This window comes from Podarcis raffonei, chromosome 3, assembly GCF_027172205.1.
Source record: "Podarcis raffonei isolate rPodRaf1 chromosome 3, rPodRaf1.pri, whole genome shotgun sequence".
NCBI classification, from domain to species: domain Eukaryota; kingdom Metazoa; phylum Chordata; class Lepidosauria; order Squamata; family Lacertidae; genus Podarcis; species Podarcis raffonei.
In genome coordinates this window covers 10,638,342-10,662,255 of record NC_070604.1, presented here as the reverse complement: position 1 = coordinate 10,662,255, position 23,914 = coordinate 10,638,342, and the positions used below count along the sequence as shown (strand labels likewise).

General features: G+C 43.6%; 3 protein-coding genes and 1 non-coding gene across 8 annotated transcripts in view; 2 read left to right on the top strand and 2 right to left on the bottom strand.

The window, feature by feature from the left end:
- SLC23A1 (solute carrier family 23 member 1) overlaps positions 1 to 1,993 on the top strand; it is a 41,312-nt gene extending 39,319 nt beyond the window's left edge. For both annotated transcript variants that reach the window (XM_053380500.1, XM_053380502.1), the window contains exons 13-14: positions 178 to 273; positions 1,363 to 1,993. In XM_053380500.1, coding sequence (XP_053236475.1) covers positions 178 to 273; positions 1,363 to 1,610 — 344 coding nt within the window. In that variant the 3' untranslated portion in view covers positions 1,611 to 1,993. The remainder of the gene's footprint in view (positions 1 to 177; positions 274 to 1,362) is intronic.
- Positions 1,994 to 2,802: 809 nt separating this feature from the next.
- On the bottom strand, positions 2,803 to 17,545 carry PAIP2 (poly(A) binding protein interacting protein 2). 3 transcript variants are annotated; one of them, XM_053380513.1, is made up of 4 exons: positions 17,524 to 17,545; positions 9,263 to 9,422; positions 6,622 to 6,801; positions 2,803 to 3,900 (listed from the first exon to the last, which is right to left on the bottom strand). In XM_053380513.1, the coding sequence occupies exons 2-4, from the start codon at positions 9,398 to 9,400 to the stop codon at positions 3,844 to 3,846; spliced, it is 375 nt and encodes a 124-aa protein (XP_053236488.1). In that variant the 5' UTR covers positions 9,401 to 9,422; positions 17,524 to 17,545; the 3' UTR covers positions 2,803 to 3,843. The 3 variants fall into 3 exon arrangements, with proteins under 3 accessions (XP_053236488.1, XP_053236487.1, XP_053236486.1); XM_053380512.1 differs by lacking the exon at positions 17,524 to 17,545 and adding an exon at positions 17,408 to 17,517; XM_053380511.1 differs by lacking the exon at positions 17,524 to 17,545 and adding an exon at positions 13,155 to 13,420.
- Positions 17,546 to 18,078: 533 nt separating this feature from the next.
- On the top strand, positions 18,079 to 18,151 carry TRNAV-AAC (transfer RNA valine (anticodon AAC)). Its single transcript has one exon. It is a non-coding gene; the product is annotated as a tRNA-Val (tRNA).
- A 3,318-nt stretch (positions 18,152 to 21,469) lies between these two features.
- Positions 21,470 to 23,914, bottom strand: part of MATR3 (matrin 3) — a 31,956-nt gene continuing 29,511 nt past the window's right edge. For both annotated transcript variants that reach the window (XM_053380498.1, XM_053380499.1), the window contains 2 exons: positions 22,859 to 22,980; positions 21,470 to 22,466 (listed from right to left, as the gene is read on the bottom strand). In XM_053380498.1, the coding sequence (XP_053236473.1) occupies positions 22,419 to 22,466; positions 22,859 to 22,980 (170 nt within the window). In that variant the 3' untranslated portion in view covers positions 21,470 to 22,418. The remainder of the gene's footprint in view (positions 22,467 to 22,858; positions 22,981 to 23,914) is intronic.

Sequence of the window (23,914 nt, the reverse complement as noted above, 5' to 3'; positions counted from 1 at the left end):
GGAAGGAGAAAATGACATACAAAAGCATATATACCACCGTTTCAACTGTAAACGGATTGTTTTTAATTTACTAAATTTAACATTTTCATGCTCAATCCATCTGCAAGTTTCAGTTCAAGCTTCAATAGCAGTTTTGAATTTGTGATACGATAGGCATGATGTCAATCTTATTTCTAGGTATTGCTGAAGTGGACCAAATATTAACAGTGCTCTTAACCACAGAAATGTTTGTGGGAGGTGGCATTGCATTCATACTGGACAATACCATCCCAGGTACAGCAGTTTCATTTCCTTGCAGTATTTTCAGAGTGTTTGTTGTGGGGGAGGAAGGGAAAGGAGAATGTTAGCTGCTTTGAGACTCCTTTGGGTAGTGATAAAGCGGGATATCAAATCCAAACTCTGTCCGAAACCCAAGGCGAGCATTGCTTGTCAGAGGTGACAATTTTTTTAGCTCTCTTACCCCACTAATGGGACGTGGGTGGCGCTGTGGGTTAAACCACAGAGCCTAGGGCTTGTTGATCAGAAGGTCGGCGGTTCGAATCCCCACGACGGGGTGAGCTCCCGTTGCTCGGTCCCTGCTCCTGCCAACCTAGCAGTTCGAAAGCACGTCAAAGTGCAAGTAGATAAATAGGTACCGCTCCGGCAGGAAGGTAAACGGCGTTTCCATGCGCTGCTCTGGTTCACCAGAAGCGGCTTATTCATGCTGGCCACATGACCCGGAAGCTGTACGCCGGCTCTCTCGGCCAATAAAGCGAGATGAGCGCCGCAACCCCAAAGTCGGCCATGACTGTACCTAATGGTCAGGGGTCCCTTTACCTCACTAACAGTGGTGGAATGTGGAAACGTTGACATTGACTCTTCATCGACTGCTGTGGGCTTGAGAGAGCGCACTTGCATATGCGGTGATTGTGGAGGGCTCGGGCACACACACACATATGTGTGTCTACACTTAAACGCAGCAAGAATTTCTTTAGTAGAATCCTGATCACACACTGACCATTTTCTGAATTTGGAGTGTTACGCATTTGCTGGAGGGTTGTTTGTATGAACGATCCATATCGCAGATGGTAAGAATTGTGTGCTTTCTACCAAGTTTGAATTAACCATTCGCAAAATGGAGCGTCTAACGATTCAACCATTTTAAGGGACTGGTCAGAGGCTGCAGTTTCTTTTCACTACAGTCTGTCGCCGTTCGGCCAAGACTGCTGCAGTTACCATTGAGGAAAAGCAGTTTTTAAATTGAGAAATCTCAGTTTAATCTGTGGTTGTAAACTTGCTTTATTTTGTTTAGAGATTATATGGTTCTCATCTTTGTTTTGAACACCCTCTCCTCTTCCCCCCTCAATCTATACTCCTTCCCAGGGACTCTAGAGGAACGTGGTCTAGTACAATGGAAGGCTGGGGCACATGCAAACAGCGGCACGTCTGCAAAACTCAAGAGTTACGATTTTCCATTTGGAATGGGTGTGGTTAGAAGGATCCGGTGGTTAAAATATGTGCCAATTTGTCCAGTCTTCATGGGTTTTCACTGCGGAACAAAGCGGGATTCCAGCACACCAGAACAGACAGCAAACACGGCAGAGATTACAGTCATATGTACAAAAGTTTGAAGAGACTCCCATAAGGTATGGAAGTTTGGACAATCTCAGATACTAGGGTATTTAGATCATACCCCATGCCTCAAGCAAATCACACCAGCAGAGATTTTCTTCTGCCAACGAGTTGAGTTAAAGAAAAAGCAGTTAACATTCAGCCTGGTGAACGGTTTAGCTGTAAATCTGTAAGACACCTTTGTTCATGGGCAGAATTCTGCCACCCCCTTTCAGTTCTGTCTATCCAGTACGTGCTTGGAAGAAAAAGATGTATTGGTGCTATGTTATGTTTTTGGGCGGCCATTAGCAGAATTGTGTGTATCTTCCTGTCAAAATAAGTAAATTCCACAGTCAAAATGATTCGGTCAAGTATAATTGCTTTAAACGTACTTTGATTTTTACAGCTGGCCTAGTGTTGTGATTCAAATTAAGGAATTTGGGACCTTTTTTTTGGCAAGAAATGATGCAACAGGTGGGAGGTATTGTTTACATACACAAATATGAGGGCTGCTTGGATTCCTCAAGGAACCAGTTCTGTTTCCAGTACACTTCTAAGTAAATAATTATTATAATGACCTTGCTGTAAAAAAATATGCTAGCTAATAACACCAAACCGTGAACTGAATTACTATGAAAGGTATTAAGCCATTATTAAGCATTTTTCTGAAATCCCCTCCTCTGAAACCACCTCACTGTTTCCCAGCTCAGGTTATGATTGCTCTGAAACTGTCAAATAATAATAATAATAATAATAATAATAATAATACTTTTATTGTCAATGTACAACTTATGTACAATGAAATACAGGGCGTAAGTAGCACTCTCTACAATTTATCTCTGACAGTTAAAAATCGCTGTTACCCTTCATCTGGTAATGCATGTGTCAAAGACTTAAGATAGCTTTGATTTGCATGTAACCAGGTGCAAGACTACAATTACTGTCAGTACCTAGGAAGTAAAGAAAGCTAATTCCACAGCAACAGGCTTAAAGTTGTTGGCATTTAGTGAAATTACATGCCAAGGAGTAATCTTAAAAAAGGGCAACATTAATTCAGGCCCATGTCTCCCCCAATTTGCTTCACTTTACAAATAACAGCACACAACCTTTACATCTTTTCCTTATGTCAAGTCTATTACCCTCTCTCTCCACCAAGGCCTGCAAACAAGTTCTGAAAAAGATGAACACTCAGGAAATAAAAAAAACAAGAAGTCGTTTCTACTATTATTTATTTTTTTAAATATTTTTGAAAAAATATAATTTTTTTACAATATTTTCAACTTAAACACTATTCACACTGAACACGTATGGCAGCTTAAGCTACCCAAATATGAAGTTTAAGAAGCCAAAACTGTTCTAGTTGTATTAAAAAAAAATTGTGCTGCAGACTACTGTGTAGTGGATGATTAAACAAAGCAGGGGAAAAGCACCACTCAAATCACTAATGCTATAAAGTTTTACAGGTAAAACCAACTCTTTTGAGGTTGTAAAATTTTATACAGGCAGTGCCGTGTTTCTGGACTTCTGGAAGAAATTGTGACGCACAACCTCGCATCACTTTAAATATCAATGTATTAGTGGGACAACCATTCCAACATGATAACTTCCTGTAATACAATCTCATCTGCCAGTCATTTTTGTTTCTCCTCCGCCAGATCTGGTAGCCAAGATAAAGGACTTTGTACAGGTCTGTAAAAGCAGTTCGTGTATAATACATTATCCACGCTCTTCTCAAAAAAGAAGAGCAGGATGTGAAATTTTGCTTCATCATGGGAAGAGTTAGTAGCAGTTCTGAAATAATCCAGCTAATCTGCATAATCAGATAAACCTTGCTTTTATTTTCATGTTAAGGCATTATCAGGTGCATATCGACACCAACTCTTGCTTTAGCTAAAACAGACCACTCTTTGTCACGAATCCTTCGAAAAGTAGAATTTCAAGAGTTTCTCAGAAACTTGGTACATTTCTCGACTGGTGCTTCCAACCTCACTGTCTCATTCACAAAAAGAGCCTGGGTCCAATTGTGTTATTTCATTTTTTCTCTCCATTCCATTAACCTCTGACAGCAGTTGACTTAATAACAGTCTCAGCACTTTTATTAAGCATGCAAGACTAACAAAACTTTGGCAATGCGTAAGTGTAACACAGTGACAAGAAGAGAGAGCGTTTTAACAATTAAATCTTCTAATACTGGCTTCACAGTGTGGAAATTGTGCTACATCCACCAAAAGAGGGCCCAGTCTACTCATATATTTAGTACTTCACCCCAGGAACAAACTCCTTTGCATTTGGATTCAGATTACTCTTGACCTGGAGGGGGGAAAAAAGAGACATTGTAGATTGAGTTTATGGAGCAAAATGTGTCTATGGCGCATTTGCACAAGGTTCAACGAAAGTTCTTAACAGCCAAGAGCTGCAAGCTGCAATCATAGAAAAGTATTCTAAAGAACAAGGTAGAAACAAAAGAAGTTGCCTTATACGGGGGTCAGACTAGTTGATCATATATCCCAGTACTGTCTGCTCTGATGGCCAGTGTCTCTCCATAGTGGTGTCCAAACTTTTCAAAGAGGGCCAGATTTGATGAAGTGAACATGCGTGAGGGCCAGCCAAAGTTGTCGAGCTTTTCTTAGGATTTTACCCAGGAAATAAACTGCCACAGAGGCTGGATTAAACCAAACAGCAGGCTGAATTAGGCCCCTGAAACGGACTTTGGACATGGCTGCATTGCCAGGAGTCTTTGCCATCATGCACTAATCCTTTTAGCTGGAGATTGCAGAGTCTTGTTGGCATCCATGGGTCTCAAGAGACAATGGAGTGTGCCTCCGGGGCTGAAGTCAAGCCAGGGTGTTAGCAGCACCGAAGTGACTGCTTCATGGTGCAAACCTGTGCAGTGTGTGTAGAGGTCCTGGGCTGGCCAGATGACAGGCCTCACTAATGTGGTCCAAAGGAAAGCAGCTTAGCAGCAGGAATTGCAGGAAGGAGGCATACAAGGCTCCATCCAACTGTCTTAGGGACTCCACTCCGGATTTGTGTCTCGTTTACTCCTTAGCCCTTTCTTCTCCCGAAAACATCCTGCGAGGCAGCTGGAGGTTGAGCACCCGAGTTTCCCTTCTCCTGGATGAGCTACCTTTCCAGGTTGTCAAGCTCCACCTGCCCTTCACTTCCCTCTACAGCTCATGCAGAAAACATCTTATTGACTCTTGGACCCACTCTTAGTCTCATCCGCTCAATCTGCCGGACCCTGTCTTCACATGCAGAGGAAGTCCCAAACTCACCAAGACTGAGTTGGTATGCTTTGCATGCAAAGCGTGTTCTCTGCTACTGAGCTAAAGCCCCTGGCACAAACATTAAATTTCTAATGTTTAAGATTAAGAAACTGTTGTAAAAATCATAGAGGAAACCCCACTGTTTGTCAAGGACACAATTATCTGAATGTTGAATGTAGGGCTTGAAGGATCCTTGGATGTTTACCAATTATTTTTATTGATTTCCCACAGTTTTGAACAAATTGTCACCACATTAATACAGATCCTTGGATGTTTAGCCCCCAACATGATATATAAAGAGTATTTAGGAAATTCCATTCTTAAGAGTATACCCCAATACATTTGGTACAAGCCTATTAGCTTCTATCAAAAAAACATGCCTATGGATCCACAGCCGTGTCCCAAAAGAAGTCAAAGAGCCTAACTCACAGGCTCACCTAATTAGATAATGGATTAAAACGGAGCAGCCTGGATGTCTTAGCCACTGTTCCCAATTCTAAACTTAACAGTGAATCCTTAACCATCAACAGCAAAAACATTAATGTGGCAATTTAGATGTTATTTTGTGGTTACTTTTAAGTAGTTCTGGTTTTAACTTAACACACCAGAGTTCCTGAATACTACATTCTTGTTTATTATTGTACCTGAGGCTTCACTATGACTTTTTTTGTCACAGCACTTTTAACACGAGGTTCCTATCAATGAAAAAAATAGCAAAGATTCACATGTTTCTGCAAGTTTATCTGTCCAAAAACAACTGCTTTGATAACTTCTGCTGAATTCGTGTGCAGAGTATGTACTGAGGTAGGAAACTCCCAAATTGTGAGCCAGCTCGCACAAATGTGCTTTATTAAGTAAGGACTCCGGTGAGGTTGTCAAAATTACCTGCCTCTCAGAGAAGGTTGATAGGCAAGGAAAAAAATATACAGGGCAGCAATTCACACAAATATTGCAGGTGACCTACCCCTGTCGGAAGGCATTTTTTCAGTCTAGGCATTGTGCACACAAGAAGGAAACTTCAATGGAACTGACTTCTGAGCAGATATGTTTAGGTGCCCACAAGTAGTTGAACTTTGCTCCCAATGAAATCAATGGTGCCAAAATGCAGCTAACTTTGGATCTACTCCAATATTCAGTCGATTTCCCTCATTTTAGTCATTATCTATGCTCAAGGTGTTTTTGGAACAGACTTGGAAAGTGCGAGGAAAGGAAAATATGTTACATTGGCTAGTTCTATGCTTTTAGTCTACTAAAACTGGAGGCACACTTCATTCATTGATCCCAAAGTATTGCCTTTTTAAATTCAGAAGATTGCCCTGAGCCTCCCAGCACTTGGGATATGTTATTACAATTTGCACGCTACCAACGGACTTGATCATATGGCAGGTGTTAGACAGACACTGAGGCCATCTCTAGCTTCAGCCACCAGACATGCAAGCCACATTGTCACAGAATCCAAAAGCCAAATGAGAGCTGCTCCGGAGGTCTGCAAGCACACATTCCCTCTCTTAACCACCTAGCCCCAGACTATTTCTCCTAGACTCTTAACTCTCACACATGCTTTCCTTATTTCTCTCCATTCTTTCCACTGCAAAGACATTAAGCAGGACGGAGAGGGGAGAAGGAACACAAGACAGAAGAGGAGGTTCTGTTATGAAGTGTCTTGATTTCCTTCTTTTTTAGCTCCTCTTTGAAATAAATACCTGACAAGGATTGCAGGCAGCCTTGGTTCAAATAAACTCAGTGTTTAAAACCAGGCACTTACCACCAGATCTTCCAGTGACGAACTGTCACTGATAACAAGATCATTGAGCTGGTCCTGAATTTGATCCATCGTTTGCGGGAGATCTCTGGCTGGAATAAACCACTCATGTTCTTCCTCCTCTTCCAGCATTTCTTGGAAGCAACGTTCTATAAATTCTTCTTCCCACAACTCCTCTTCGATCTGTATTTAAAACGTAGGAGAGAAACTTTACCATTACCGCAGCCACCAATCTTAAGGCTTCTTCACAGAAAATGCTACAGCACTGCTCAACCAACTACTTCACAGTAATTTCATCATGGAAAATAAAGGGTTTTTCGGGTGTTTTTTTTTTTACAATTCAGCTGGTTCTAGCAAGAGTCCTATTTTCCAATAAGTAGCCTTAACTTGGCAAGTTTGTGCAATAATTTAGTTGCACAATAGTTTATTTCCCTTAGTTCCCATCCCACATGAGCTGACTGCACAACCTATGTAAAACGAGGCAGGCTAACTTTAAAGACAGCTACTAAGAGCCTGGGAAGTAAGACACAAAAGAAAAATGGCCGCGGGGGCGGGGGGGCGGGGGGAGGAGTCTGAGAGGCCATCAGAACACACCTCACTTCTTTCCTAACACTAATATGAGTTTGAAATTGCCTTTTCACTTTACTTCTTATTCTTGTAATATAGCAACACACAGCATTTAACCCGATAATAATAATAATAAATAATAAAAATAAAAAAATATTATTTATACCCCACTCATCTGGCTGGGTTTCCCCAGCCACTCTGGGCGGCTTCCAACAGAACACTAAAATACAATAACCTATTAAACATTAAAAGCTTCCCTAAACAGGGCTGCCTTCAGATGTCTTCTAAAAGTTTGGTAGTTATTTTTCTCTTTGACTTCTGGTGGGAGGGCGTTCCACAGGGCGGGTGCCACTACCGAGAAGGCCCTCTGTCTGGTTCCCTGTAACTTGGCTTCTCGCAGGGAGGGAACCGCCAGAAGGGCCTCGGCGCTGGACCTCAGTGAGCGGGCAGAACGATGGAGGTGGAGACGCTCCTTCAGGTATACAGGACCGAGGCCGTTTAGGGCTTTAAAGGTCAGCACCAAGACTTTGAATTGTGCTCGGAAACATACTGGGAGCTAGTGTAGGTCTTTCAAGACCGGTGTTATATGGTCTCGGCGGCCGCTCCCAGTCACCAATCTAGCTGCCACATTCTGGATTAGTTGTAGTTTCTGGGTCACCTTCAAAGGTAGCCCCACATAGATAATCACTGATACTATTTGACAGTGGAATAAGAGGGTTAGAAATGGCTAGTAAGTTAAAAATTACACGTGGCAAGGAATCCTTCAATCTTAGAAGGCCTTGCTAACTTTATTTAGCATCCAGGGGCAAAACTAGGCTTTATTTCATCTGGGTCAAAGACTCCATTTGCCCCTGCCATGTGCATTTGTGTAATGGCACTCCTCTGGAAAATTCACCTGGTGCAAAAAACCTGGCTAGCCCCCACCCCCCCAATAGCTACAGCACTGAGCATTCCTCTCTATTTAAGTATCCAGTATAAGCAGAGAGCAGAGATTAAGCAACCAGAGTACCAAGCTGTGTTTCAGAATGAGAGACAAGACTGTCAAGCAAAGAACTGGAAGAAAATATAGGCAAATGAGAGGCATGTTGAGAGAACAACAATTCTTTGCAAAGGCTTTATCTGCAGAAAACAGGCAAGAGTCCTTCTGAAATTTCTAATAAAATATGATACCAAAAAAACAAAACAAAAAAACACTCCTTCTTTACACATATGGAAGGGGTATACTGTTCTCAGGAAGGGTGACTCGTTTAACGGAGACACCTGGAGGTGCAAAGGGAAATGGTCCCCCCTCTATGACATCTTGACATCTTTCCGCAGGGCCTGCAAGACAGAGCTGTTCCGCCAGGCCTTTGGCCAGGGCACAGCCTGACTCCCTCCCTCGGCAATCTTCGCGGAGCTCTGGCCCAATGGTGGCCCGTGGCTTGAATTTAATTAATTTTATAATGAATGATTTTAGAGTGTTGTTTGTGTTGTACTTTTGTACTGTTTTATTGTTGTTAGCCGCCCTGAGCCCGGCTTTGGCTGGGGAGGGCGGGATATAAAGAAAATTTATTATTATTATTATTATGATGAATGGGAGCACTTTTAAATTCACTATTTTTGTTAGCAATTCGCTGTCCGCCAACATATAATCAATTGTGCTGGATCTTACCCCAGACATGAATGTATATTCCCCAGGGATGTCGCCCCTGGTGCAACCATTTAGGATATGAAGACTTAGCTGCCTAGAGAATTTGAGGAGGCAGGCTCCAGCAAAATTTGAATGTTGATCCTTTGACTGCCTTGGTAGTTGTAGAACCTCCGGGCCCAAATCGTCAGGGTACCCTATTTTTTGCCTGTATTTGGTTTCTAAACTGGGGTCATCAGGACCTAACCTTGCGTTTAGGTCGCCCACCAGCAGGACCTTTGCTCCCGGATAGTCTGTAACCTGCCATAAGAGCTCCCGGATAGATAGTAACCTGCCATAAGAGTCCAGTCTATTCCAGATGCCCTCAATATCGGTTTAACAAAAAACAAACAAACAAGCAAACTTCTTTTTTTAAACATATGGAAGGGGTCACATTATCTGCAAACCCACCTGCCTGTTGAACTCCTCCTCGTTTTCCATCCACATGTACTCAGCAAATGGATTATCATCTTCATGAGAGTGACCATTCATGATCACATCTTCATTGATAATGCTTGGACTAGTACTCCTGCGACTTGGGTCTTTCATGGTTGTGCCTTTGAGCTTAAGCCTGAAAGGAGGAAAACAACAACACCACGGTCTTAAAGACGCTCAGTCAGATCCATAACTGCACTTACTTGAAAGTCCACTGTTGATTTCAGTGAAACATGATCCAGTGTCTGCAGTGCTGGAAGAGACACATAGTTTGGGAAGACTTATTCCTGCATTTTCCTTCTCAAGCAGTGGAGATGGAATATCTATGGACAAGTATCTAACACTATATGGGACTATGCATGTATCAAAATTCTCCTATTGGCCCTTTCAGGGTGGAAACAAACACAAAGATTAAAACCTGCATGTTACACGGACTGTGAAAAATAATGCAATTATGGTCCAAGTTAGACAATATGCAAGGCAACACTGACTTGTTTGACAATCTGACTGAGAAATAGTGGAGAGCAGTTCTGATAATTTCTGGCAGGAAGATTAATGGATAGCAAAGGGTCCTTCATCTTCCTCAAAGCCTTCCCTGCAGAGTCTGGTAAAGTTCTATTTTGTCATCTCTACACACTCCGCTCTCTCTCTCTGTTATTGTCCAATAGGCAAGATTCAATCAGGTTTGAACAAGATGCCATCTAAGTACCGTATTTTTCACTCTATAGGACGCACCCGACTATAGGACACACCTTGTTTTAGAGGGGGAGAACAAGAAAAAAAAATTCTCCCCCTCTGCCCAGCGCCCCTTCAGCGAAGCGGCAGGAGGCGCTGCGCAGAGAGGGGGAGAATTTTTTTTCTTGTTCTCCCCCTCTAAAACAAGGTGCCGTTCAAGGTGCGTTCAGTCGCTTTCAGGCAGCTACCTTGGAAGCCTGGAGAGCGAGAGGGGTCAGTGCGCACCCACCCCTCTCACTCTCCAGGCTTCAGTGAAGGCAACCCGAAGCCTCCGGAGCACGGCGGGAGTTCCTTTCGACCTGCTCTTTGGGGAAGCCCACTGCCAGCCCCAAAGAGCAGGTCAGGGAGCAGCAGAAAGGCGTGTCTGTCCCTTCTCCCTCCTGAGGAAAAGCCCGCAAAAGCCGTGCGGAGCTTGTGTGCGGCTTTTCCTGCCTGCCTCCCCCCTGCATTCGCTCCATAAGACGCACACACATTTCGCCTTACTTTTTAGGAGGGGGAAAGTGCGTCTTATGGAGCGGAAAATACGGTACCCTTTGTATGCACGGATGCTGACTGGTAATTGAAATATGGGAACAAGGCAACAATATTTGGCATATTTTCTGACTGGGAGAGGGATGAGAAGATGCAGACAACTTTAATTGCCACTCTCAGCTTTGTAGCAGATGCAGATTACAATGTTAAGCTAATGTATCTTTCATCAGCTCCCATATTGAAAGATGTCTCAAATCCTTTCCATCTAATGAATACAGTGGTACCCCGGTAGACGAATGCCCCGCTAAACGAAAAACGCGCAAGACGAAAGGGCTTTCCGACTTTTGTGTTAGAAGCAACCCCAATTAAACTAATTACCAAACAAACTATAAAAAAACTCAATCAAATATATCATTATTTTAATTTGGCCTTTCACCAAAACCTGCGACTTGAAAAACCACCGTTGTATTCAACTATTAAAAAACTTCTAATGACACTTAACTTACGAAAACACCACCCCTTCATTAAAATTATTAACTCCTCCTTTATTGACCTCCCAACCCCATCAAACATCTCTGCTTGATGAAATGTGTTAGCTTTAATGCTAGGAAGATTTAAAGAGACTAGTCCTTTAGGTCCTGATTTCTCTAATCAAAGGAGATCGTTGATGTGAAGGGCTATGTTTTGTCCTATAAATAATGAGGTTAGTGGGATGATGCGGTGAAGTGTTGGGTTAAAGAAGCCTAGTTGATTAGAGAATTCATGGTGTTTTGATCGTTTTGTGGTTGCAAGTCAGGTTGTTTTTTTTGCAATTTGGAGGGCGAAGAGTGCTCCAAGGGTGGCAACAATAATAGCGGTTAGTTTTATAGAGGTTGGTATTGTGATTGGAGTGTGTTTTGTTGGAAGGAGGGTGGCTATGAGGACTAAGCCTGCTATAAGGCTTCCAATGGCAAGACGAATGAGTGGATTAGAAAGGGTTGGTGGTGTATCATTTGTTATTGATGTTGTTGTTCGTGGTGTATTTATTTGGACATAGGTTATTCGTATGGTATAGGTAGCGGTTAATATACAGTGGTGCCTCGCAAGACGAACGCCTCGCAAAACGAAAAACTCGCTAGACGAAAGAGTTTTCCGTTTTTGAGTCGTTCCGCAAGACGAATTTCCCTATGGGCTTGCTTCGCAAGAAGAAAGCCCATAGGGAAATCTCCGGGGACCTCTTTTAAATGCTGGCGGTGGGGAGCAAAGCCTTTCGCCCCCCTCCGGCCTTCAGAAGAGGTCCAGGAAGGCCGGCGGGGGCCGAAAGGCTTTGCTCCCCACCGCCAGCATTTTAAAAGCTTCCTGCAGCCAATGGGAAACCGGCCAGCATCACGGAAGGCGGTCCCTGCTCTGTGCCGGTTTAGTGTGGCGCACGGGAGCAGATTGAGTGGGTGGCGGGGGTCCATGGGCCGGTTAAACAACCCCCATGGGTCGGTTGTGGCCTATGGGCCTTAGGTTGCCGGTCCCTGTCTTAGGCGCAGTACTGTGCCCAGAGCTCAGAAACTGCTTGCGTTTATGAAATTCCCTGTTGCAAAACGCACCTAGAACAATGGGAGTTTAGAATGCTGGTAAGCAGGCTTGGGAAAGTTTTGATTCCTATATATTTTTTCTGTCTATCCCTCTTTTGTATTATTTCCAGCCTTAACACACTGGAAGCAGCGGAAATGTTTTTCAACCACCACTCAGAACACAGGGAGGACTAAGTTCTTATTGGAAACACCCATTGTATATTGTTCTGCCAATCTAGTAAGGAAGGTCCTCTTGTTGAAGCGATGAATTCTGCATTTAAAAATAAACCACTGTTTAATATAGGGAATCTAACAATCTCTGACAGGTACAAGTTCTCCATCCCTGATTTAACAGACGTTTAGCCATCTGATAACAGAACAGCTCTTTCTGTATACTGAAGGCTTTTTGATGCTGACTTCCCCTGTCTGACAATCGTTCCTTCCAGAGTCCCAACCCCAGAGCAGATTTTTAGAGACTAAAAGGGGCTACATATTAAAGGGAGAGCTGGCAGAAGTGCCGCCCCCCCCACTCATCTCCCACCAGCAGGCGCATCTTCTGAGCAGAACTCTGTACAAGGGAAGGTCATTCTAGAGGATGGACATGGAGTCAAAGTTACTTAAGTACCAACACTGCAAGAAATACCAGTTATTTTTCTTTCTCTTTTGAGAAGCATGGTCAGGTTTCAAGGTTAGCTCTGCAATACTTAGTTAAGCATTTATTGTCGGACTATACATCATAATAAAGCCCCATGGTATTTGGAGGAATTATTTCACAGCTGACCAAACATTTCAGAGACTACTTATTAATAGCAAAACTGCTGTAATTATTGTCACTTGCAATTTAAAAGTCTTCTTTAAGTACCATACCTGCTGACTGTGTAAACAAGAACACGTTATATTGATGCAACCTTCTGCTACTGCTACAGACTCAAAGATAGGGCCAGAACACTTAAAAGGTTAGTTTTTAAAATGTATCTTGCAAGATATTCCAGGCTCTGCTTAAAACATCTCTGATTATTACATTCAACCAAAAAATAATTATCGTTCTGTGTCCACTTTTGATTTCAAAATGTACACCATTTCTATGATTTAGCTTGGGAAACTAGACTGCAAGTCACCTTAGAAATGTCATCATGTTCCTCTCTCCATTTGCAACAATCAAGGGGAGCTGTGTTTAAGTACAGACTTCCCTCTGGCAGCTCTATGTCTCTTCCTCCTAAATCCTGCAATTCATAGGATCCTGATGTCAAATGAGATTGTGACGTCACAAACCTCACCTGAGAGAGATGATGTATGTGGGCAAATACCAAACAGTTATATAACTTAGCTCTAAAAGAACCGGTTCTCCATCTACCCTGTGATATTATGTACTGAAACCAATGATATATAATTTGATTCCTGGATAAGATAGCTGCAAGGGTAGGCAAGGTCAGTGTATCTTTAATGTTTATTATAATTTTATTCATGTCTTCTGCAGAAGAAGAGATCAGCTTCCATGTGGCTCTCAGGCACTGCTGGTGGCCAGGTATGGTTGACTTTAGTAGAGAAACTGCATCAAATGCCTTCTTTGACACAACTTTTAGTAGGTATAGCTTTTCTCACACCTGCCCAACCTCTCTCTTCCCCATACGGGAGAGTGTCTTCATTGTATATGGAAATTTTAGATCACTGGCTTCCAAACTGTGCTCAGAGGAATCTTGAGGCTCCTCAGAAACTTACCAGAGGTTTCTGATCCGTAATTGTCAACAAGCTTCACTGAAAAGCAAGCTTGTCTACCATTTCCGAATCTTCTACAAAGCACAATGCAGAGGAATATGGGATGTATTATAGAGCAGCATCCTGATTTAACATAGGGCAGGAGGCTGTCCCTGTGTACATTAAGTTTCGAAGTTCATACCAACAATCCTCCACAATGCTCTGGGGTTCCATGGCAGTTTTGTGGGAGTTCCTCATCTGATGAGATAATGTGGGAAAAGTGTTTCTTGGAAGCAAATGGTTTGGAAATATGGCCCTAGATAAAAATGCAAATTAGAGTAATATATATATATATATATATATATATATATATATATATACACACACACACTAATTTGCCTCTTCAAACAGTGAAATATTCTGTATGAGGGGAAAATAAATGGCTACTGAATTTTGAATCTTCAGCCCAAGTATCAATGCACTGTTTTGCAAGCTTGAATGGTACACAAACTAATTCTACCAAACACACACACACACACACACACACACACACATTTCTGAAAAAGCCAGGATATAGCAATCTGTTTAAAAGGGCATTAGGAACAGTGACAGTCTGCAACAACAGAAAAACTAAGTAAAGGATTGTTGTGGCCTGTCTTTCCTCCCACTTTCCTCTCTAAAGGTAATATGTAGGTAAGAAATATGATGTCTATACCTGCCAGCTTAACTGTACCTTTCTGGACTCTTGTTTTTCTCTCAGTTAACAATGAATAAATGTTACTGAGCGAAACTCATCTGATTTACTAATTCTGCTTCAAACATGAAGACTTTAGAGATGGTGCCTAGCAGAATAACCAAAGCACACTATGTCATCCCATACCATCTTACTTCAGTATCTGATTAGAGAATTCAGAGAGAAAATGAGGCAGAGGAACAGTGGCCAGCAGTATATTTCTAGGAATCCCAGCAAGAAAGGCATCAAAACAGCAGCCCTCCTCTACTGTTTGTCACCATGCAACCAGAATGCAGATGCATGCAGTATGCAGGCTGAGGCTCCTTTTAGTTATCATGGCAAAAATCTGCAGGCAGACAAATTCATGGAGGAGAATAGGTGTTTAAAGTATCTGACTAGGAGTGGGAAGATCCAGGTTCATATCTCCACTTGGCCATGAAACCCACTGGGTGGCATTTGGTCAATCACAACCTCTCCTACCCTCAGTGTTGTTGAGAGGAGGAAAATGAATAGGAAAGCCATGTACACCATCCTGAGGCCTTTAGAGGAAAGACAGGGTGTACGTTTATTAAATATACATCCCCGAACTCTGTGCTCATCACCAAAAATGCCATTTTTATTTGCTTAGCAGATGTAGATCCCATCTTTCTTCTAGTATGGAACCCAAGGGGTACAACTGCACTAACTAGACCCTGGCCTGCTCACCTTCAGCATGGTGACAGCTGCATATGCCCACAATATAACCTGCATATGAAAAGTTAAATGTGTGTGCTGTGTGACAGCAGTGCTGCCTTCCACCTCTCGTGAATCTAATTATCAGCTTCACCTATGTGAGCCCCATTTGTTTCAATAGGTAAAGGGACCCCTGACCATTAGGTCCAGTCGCGGACGACTCTGGGGTTGTGGCGCTCATCTCACTTTACTGGCCAAGGGAGCCGGCATACAGCTTCCGGGTCATGTGGCCAGCATGACTAAGCCGCTTCTGGCAAACCAGAGCAGCGCACGGAAACACCGTTTACCTCTCCGCAGGAGCGGTACCTATTTATCTACTTGTACTTTGTGCTTTTGAACTGCTAGGTTGGCAGGAGCTGGGACCGAGCAACGGGAGCTCACCCCGTCGCAGGGATTCAAACCACCTACCTTCTAATCGGCAAGCCCTAGGCTCTGTGGTTTAACCCACAGCACCACCCATATCCCTATTTGTGTCAATAGGTAAAGGTACCCCTGCCCGTACGGGCCAGTCTTGCCAGACTCTAGGGTTGTGCACTCATCTCACTCTATAGGCCGGGAGCCAGCGCTGTCCGCAGACACTTCCAGGTCACGTAGCCAGCATGACAAGCTGCATCTGGCGAGCCAGCGCAGCACACGGAACACCGTTTACCTTCCCACCAGTAAGCGATCCCTATTTATCTACTTGCACCCGGGGGTGCTTTCGAACTGCTAGGTTGGCAGGCGCTGGGACCGAGCGACGGGAGCTCACCCCGTCGCGGGGATTCGAACCACCGACCTTTTGATCGGCAAGCCCTAGGCTGTGTGGTTTAACCCACAGCGCCACGAGTATCCCTATTTGTGTCAATACATCTCTTCAAATAATACAGACACTTTGATGGAGCCCATGCAGTGTTTCTCAAACTAGGGTTCTCAATTGTTGTTAGAGGACAACTCCCTGCTAGCTAGGGGACAATGGGAGTAGTCGTCCAACAACATCTGGGGACCCAGGATGTTTGAGAAACGCTGGGCTACGGCCCAGGAGTTCAAAATCCCTGTGAAAGCCAGAGCTACCTCACAGGCTTGTTGATAAAAGCGGGGATGGTGAGAACCTCAGCTCCTTGGATGGAAAGGAGGGGTGTAAACATGGTAAAGGTAAAGGGACCCCTGACCATTAGGTCCAGTCATGGCCGACTCTGGGGTTGCGGCGCTCATCTCGCTTTACTGGCCGAGATGTGGCCAGCAGGACTAAGCCGCTTCTGGTGAACCAGAGCAGCGCACGGAAACGCCGTTTACCTTCCCGATTGAGTGGTACCTATTTATCTACTTGCACTTTGAAGTGCTTTCGAACTGCTAGGTTGGCAGGATCAGGGACCGAGCAACAGGAGCTCACCCCATCACGGGGATTCGAACTGCCGACCTTCTGATCGGCAAGCCCTAGGCTTTGTGGTTTAACCCACAGCGCCAACCGTGTCCCTTAAAACATGGTAAACAAACAAATATATACAACAGCCCTCTATATTGTGTTCCCGACCACCACTGCTGCTTTCCTTTCTGCGTAGGAAAACAACAAGACAGAACACGGCACTCTTAATCTCAGGATTGTTGGTTCAAGCCCAACGTTGGGCAAAACGTTGCATTGCAGAGGGTTGGACTAGATGACCCCCAGGGTCCCTATATGAACGAAAAGCCCCCCCCCCAAAAAAAACCCCACTTCAGTCCTCCCTTGCCTCGGTTAAGATGCTAAGCCAAAGCAAAGAGCAGCCCCGACCCATAAGGCACAGCAGGCTGGAGGAGGTGGTCTCCTAACTAGGCCTTTGCTAAGCCCCGCCCCTCGTGGCTTAAGCCCCGCCCCGCCCTCTTTGTCCACCGCCTAAAGAGCGCGCAGGCCCCACCCCCTGAGAGCTGGGGGGGGGAGCGTTCGAAGTACACTAGACGCGGAAAGCCGTGGCACGTATCCCATCATGCACCACGCCCCTAACAGACAGGTACGCTGCCCCGGGTACCCGGATGAAGGGGGGAAACACACACCCTCCAACCCCCCAACGGGCGCCATTAGGCCGCTCTCCGACCAACCCCCCTCGCTTCTCCTTCTATCGCCTCAGAGGGATTCGTCGTGGTCCTGCCCCCCCCGAAAGGTTTCCCTCACGCGGGGTGTGGGCGGCAAAGGGAGACCGGCGTCCACGGCGCCGCCTCAGAGCGCTAGGCCCCGGCCCCCTTCCGCTGCAGCCGCACCTTTCGAAGAATTGGGTCAGCCGCTCCTCGCCGCTCTCTACTCGGCTGCCTCGCTTCTCCTTCGCCGCCCCCTTCCCTTTGGAAACACAACAACCGCCCCCCCTTCCCTCTCCAACCTATCTCTCCGCAGGCCGGATGTGAGGTCACTTCCGCCCCGTCTTGCGGCCGTCTCTATGGTCTCCGCTCGGCGACCGACCGAGCCGGGCTTCCGCTCTTAAAATATACGCAGTGACCACAGAGCTACGAAACAGGGGGAGACTCTCTAGGGTGTGCCGGAAGTCGTGCCGCAGCGGGACTCTCTTATTATTTTTCCTACCTCTATGGTCGCCATTTTTCCAAGAGGGAGGAAAAAAGACGCTGTGAATATAAGGGAAATATAGGAAGGTGTGCAGCTGCTGAAAAATAAATTGTTCCGACAGTGAAGTGGACCCTCTCGGAAGGTTGTGGACTCTCCTTCCGTGGAGGTTTTTCAGCAGAGGTTGGATGGCCATTCGTTATGATCATGATCTAGATGAGATCATGCACTGCTGGTTGATGACCCTTTGAGTCCATTCCAACTTGGCAACTCAATGGTTTGATTTTACACATGCCAACTTAATTGGGACTAGGGATCTCTCTCCCACCAGAAAAAGGCGACTTCTGTGCAGCTTTTAAGATAGTGATAATTGTGTGTTTCTGTAGTGTAGTGGTTATCACGTTCGCCTAACACGCGAAAGGTCCCCGGTTCGAAACCAGGCAGAAACAACGTGAAATTTTATCAGGATGGAAGCCTACTTGCCTTGTTCATTTACAAAGAGGTGAAATAAATCCTGTAGAGTACAAATATGCTTTGGCAGGGGGTTGGACTCGATGGCCCTTGTGGTCTATTCCAACTCTATGATTCTATGAATTTTAGGCCAACAAAGGTCCATATAGTTAAAGCTATGGTTTTCCCAGTAGTGATGTATGGAAGTGAGAGCAGGACCATAAAGAAGGCTGATCGCCGAAGAATCGATGCTTTTGAATTCTGGTGCTGGAGGAGACTCTTGAGAGTCCCATGGACTGCAAGAAGATCAAACCTCTCCATTCTGAAGGAAATCAGCCCTGAGTGCTCACTGGAAGGACAGATCCTGAAGCTGAGGCTCCAATACTTTGGCCATCTCATGAGAAGAGAAGACTCCCTGGAAAAGACCCTGATGCTGGGAAAGATGGAGGGCACAAGGAGAAGGGGATGACAGAGGACAAGATGGTGGGACAGTGTTCTCAAAGCTACCAGCATGAGTTTCACCAAACGGGAGGCAGTGGAAGACAGGAGTGCCTGGCATGCTCTGGTCCATGGGGTCACGAAGAGTCGGACACAACCAAACAACAACAAATTTTAGGCATCCTGCTTAAAATGACATTCAACAGATCTGCCAGTGCCTGATAAAAGTATGCAATTTAGCACAGCGCAGGGGGCTGGGTTGTTGCCAGCTGCAATGTTCATTCTCAGCAGTAGCATGCATCTGAGCTTTTTGTAGAAATGCCAAGACACGTCATCAGTTTTTACACCCCCGTTTACCAACACACCCCTCCCCCACATCCAAAAAGAAAGTTACACCGCCTTCTTTATCATTTTCCCAGGCGGGTGAGAAGCCGTGTTGGTTTTGCTACAGCAGAAAACTCTCTTGCTGCCGCTTAAAGACTAGCAAAAGTTTTGTGGCGTAAGCTCTCATGAACCCTGCTTCATCAGATGCATGTTGAAATCTCAGTTGGCATGCACTGCAGAAAATATTCATCACCATAGAATTGTAGAGTTGGAAGGGATCCAGAGGGTCATCTAGTCCAACCCCCTGAAATGCAGGAATCTTTTGCCCATTGTGGGGCTTGAACTCAAGAGCTGAGATTAAGTTTCGTGCTCTACCATCAGACCTGCCGACTGACAGTGGGCTGCAGTGCCACAAAAGCTTATACCATAAAACTTATAGTTAGTCTTAAAAGGTGCTACAAGTCTATAGGTGTGTATGCAGCTCTTGGAACATGTTTCTTGAAAACACCTTAAATATAGAGGCAAAGTGTAAATGGTGGTAACTGGCTACCCTGGGTTGCGTGATTCACCAGGGATGAGTCAAAATCTCCCTCAAAACAGCCCAAGGCAAACCTTGGCAGATGTCTATCCTCCAGCATACTGATATATGCCCGAAAAACTAAGCAGCGCATTATGACATGAAGCAGAACCAGTGTTTAGCAAATGCAGCTATAATGTTATTTTTTTGTGTTGACTTGAGCTGGATTTTCCAATAAGGCAACTAACTACACCTGTATATGCCAGTTCTTCATTAGATCCTCATGATTTTACAAGTTTCCAATATTTTGTAATAGTTATTCTTACTGCCACAAAGAAAGTTGGTAGTTCTTTAGAAAAATACATCCCACTCCATCAAAAATCAGTAATAGTGTCATCAGTGGGTTTGGTTGGAGTGTTTGGCTTGTGATCAATCCACTTTTGTGGAACATTCATGTCAAAAATTCCCATATCCAGGGGCAATTCCATCACACCCCTCTAGCACAGTGAAACTGTATTTAAATGTTCATTTAATTTTGTTGTGTATGTCCAGTGATGTTGACAGCTGAAGGTGAGCTGGCTATCTTCACTCAATCACAGAACAAGCTGACAATCTTCTTGATCTCAGAGATGCTCAGCCTGTGATGAGAGTACATACCAAGTTTTTGTGATAGACCAGCTTTAGGACAACAGGCAAAGAAGAGTTATCAATGACTCAGCTTTGCCACGAGTTCCAAAAATTTCCCTTTCCCAATCCTCTCTGTCACCACCTCACTCTCTTTTGGCTAAAGACCACCCACATGAAAGACCACCCACATGGTGGTGATGGTACTCTTCCTAACTGTTGCTGCCCCACATTTTCACCTAGCTCTTCATCTTAAGTCTCTTGTGTTTCTCTTCCTTTGGCCATCTTCCTCTTCTGCTTGCTGCCTCCTACCACTCACATTCTACTAGAATTTCCTTTTACTTGGGCTGTTTCCTTCAAACCTTTTCCAGAACATCAGCTTTCTTCACCCCTCACCTCAGTCTCCACAGTTCTGTCTGCTTCCTTCTCTGGTCTCTGTCTTCTTCCTGCCCTACCTTTAGCTATGGCTAAACAAGACTAATCAGAGCTAGGGGTCTATAACTATATATTTATATATTAGAGGGAATTTCAACACCTAGTTTTCATAATGCTTCCATATTCTGTAAATAATGGCACTAACCTTAGAAGTTATTCTGAATTGTGTGAAGTCAACTATTGGCAGATTTCAACTACAGTGGTACCTCGGGTTACATACGCATCAGGTTACATACACTTCAGGTTACATACGCTTCAGGTTACAGACTCCGCTAACCCAGAAATTTTACCTCGGGTTAAGACCTTTGCTTCAGGATGAGAACAGAAATTGTGCTGCAGCGGCAGCAGCGGGAGGCCCCATTAGCTAAAGTGGTGGTTCAAGTTAAAAACAGTTTCAGGTTAAGAACAGACCTCCAGAACGAATTAAGTACTTAACCCGAGGTACCACTGTATGCAGATACCTATACATTCCACGTTTTCTGAAAATGGCTTAGTTATTCTATGCATGAAGTTTGCAAAACTGAATGTTTTAGCATTGGTATTACAGAGAGATCCTTCCATTCCATGCAAACAAATTATTACAGTCATGAATTTTTTTATTGACAAATACTAGGGAGTTTATTGCCCTTGTGAATAAAGGTTTCACACACTAGCTCCAGAGCTAAACATACAAATTCAGCTGATTACACTAAACAAGCTCTTTTGGAAGGTGTGCTGTTGAATTCTAGCCTAAGTACAGTAAAGACCAGCTATACCACATGCTGTTCAGACAGTTAACACAAACTATAAATTATGGAAACTTCATGGAAGTGGAGGTCATGCTGTGAGGTTTAAAATCAGAACCTTTAATACCATTGTAGCTGGTTGGTTGACCTTTAGTGGAAAAGCTGAGTGGGCAAAGAGCATGACAGATGATCTGGTTGTCTGTATAAAAAAAAAACTGGCTATAGAGAGTCACATATACACACACAAAAAAACCTCATGGCTGGTTTGGTTTATTGGTTTGACACTATAACAACCTGAATTGACATATATGTAAGCTGTTAAAATCATTAATAGAACTACATGAAAACAGATTATACACGCAAGCTCCCAATCACATCAGCCACACGAAGGTACATCAAGAGAACAGTTCTAAGATAAAACCAAATGTGAAGAGGTAAACTTGTTACTTTGAAGCAAGTCCCAACAATTTTAGTGACACCTTAGTAACTGGTCTAGGATCAGAATTGAAATACAAACATAAAAAGGTAACTATTTACAATTTATGGTTCAAATGCTGCTTTTGCTTATACTTGAGATGTATGAAAAGTACTAAATTCAAGTTGCAAGCAAGAAAAATAATACTGGTCAGAAGAAGAAGAATTTACTTTCTGCGCAAGCAGAAGAAACACAGCATTTTAAAAGCTGACTATCAGTTTTTCTATTCACTACCAAACACACCTAGACTAAAATAAAGCATTTCCACTTTTTAAAAAGTCACAAAAAATTAGTAGAGATTCTCAAAAGTGAAATGAAATCATGAAAGTCAGCTGGACATAGACTGGAATGTTCCAGAGGAGGGAAAAAAGCTAACTGCTTATATTCAATTGAACAGAACCAACGGTTAAAGGGATGTTCTTTGAAGCCTGAAAATATTAATGCAGATGAAATCCTTTCTTAACTCTTCAGAATGCTGTACATTTCCTTGGTAGCTTCAAGCATCAATCAGCACAAAAAGCTGTATTGTCATTCCCATTTTTTTAAAAAAAAGATCGTTTTTGACAATGCAGATTTTGCTGTAACATTAAACACACTAACAGAATTATACTTCTATTTTAATCTACTAAAATCTAAGTAGTATAGCGTTTCCCCAATTTTACTGTATTGAGATTAACGTTGAAAATAAAACCATTTTTTCCTTAAACTGGCAAACCTTTTTTTTGCATTTAAGTCTCTTTTTTCTGTTTCTTGTCTTCAGCCTTCTCCATGTGTTTCTGTAACGAATAAACAAACAAGGGAGGATTGAATTGTAATTTGTTTCTGTTGCCGGGATTGTGTTGCAATGGCATCATTAGCAACATTCCATAATTTTTTTCAAATTTAAGCTTGCTGCATCTCATGGTAAATCAAGTACTAAGGCTGATGTGTACATTGGGCATAATCCAGTCACTATACTTTGATTACAATGGAATGTCCAAGTTCCAATTTGGGCTGGATTGCATATGACATGGCGTATGCATGAGCTTCTGAACTAGGTGGTGTAGAATAAATTGAGATTAAATTTGCCACTCAAAATAAACCAGAGCCTTAACAAAGAGCTACTTATCCTAAGGTTTTAATTAAGCTTCTTCCAATAGCTGCATGAAGGTGAGGAATTCTACCTTACCTTCAACTTTTGATAATGTGCAAGGCTGCTACAGTGGACCTTTTTTGCAGCATCTTCATTGGTGTAGAACAAGGAACACAACTTGCAGTAAAATCCAGTTCGGGGCACCACAAAGCTCATACCTAGATAGAAACATGCACATAATTGCAAATCTGATCCAGAACAGAAGGGCCAGAAAGTGAGTCCCTAAGTTCCCTCTGTACTGAATAGGTGATCTGTAAATCAGTAGTCTTATACTGGCTACACATGCATCCTTGCCTTTAAAATGCTCTTAAATAAAATGGTTTGGTTCACACCTCACAGAACTGTTATTTAATGTGATATAAATGGAATACGACTGAGTCTAACAGTCTCAGAACATAAGACTCCCTTCTTCCAACGCAATCAGGAGAGTTTGGAAGAAGTTTGTTGTTTGTACTGACAAACTGTGGTTAACATTGACTAGGGTTTACATGAAGCTAGTCACTTTGAAAACAAAAACAACCATAGTAAGTTAGTTTTATATTTATGTAATTAGCATGGTGCCCAATACCTGTAGATCTCAGGATGATTCACAACATAAAACCACAACTTATTTACATTCATTGAACTGCAGTTAAGCAAAACTTCTGAACTTCTAGCTGTGTGTGCGCTTTAAGGCTGACTGCAGTTTAATTAAAAGGTAACGGTAAAGGACCCCTGACAGTTAAGTCCAATTGTGAACAACTCTGGGGTTCCGGCACTTATCTTGCTTTACAGGCCAAGGGAGCCGACGTTTGTCTGCGGACAGTTTTTTTCCGGGTCACGTGGCCAGCATGACTAAGCCGCTTCTGGCGAAACCAGAGCAGCGCACTGAAACGTTGTTTACCTTCCTGCTGGAGCGGTACCTATTTAATCTACTTGTACTTTGACGTGCTTTCGAACTGCTAGGTGGGCAGGAGCTGGGACTGAGCAACGGGAGCTCACCCCGTCGCGGGGATTCAAACCGCCAACCTTCCGATTGGCAAACCCTAGGCTCAGTGGTTTAGACCACAGCGTCACCCGCGTCTCTTCAGTTTAATTACATCATTCTAAACT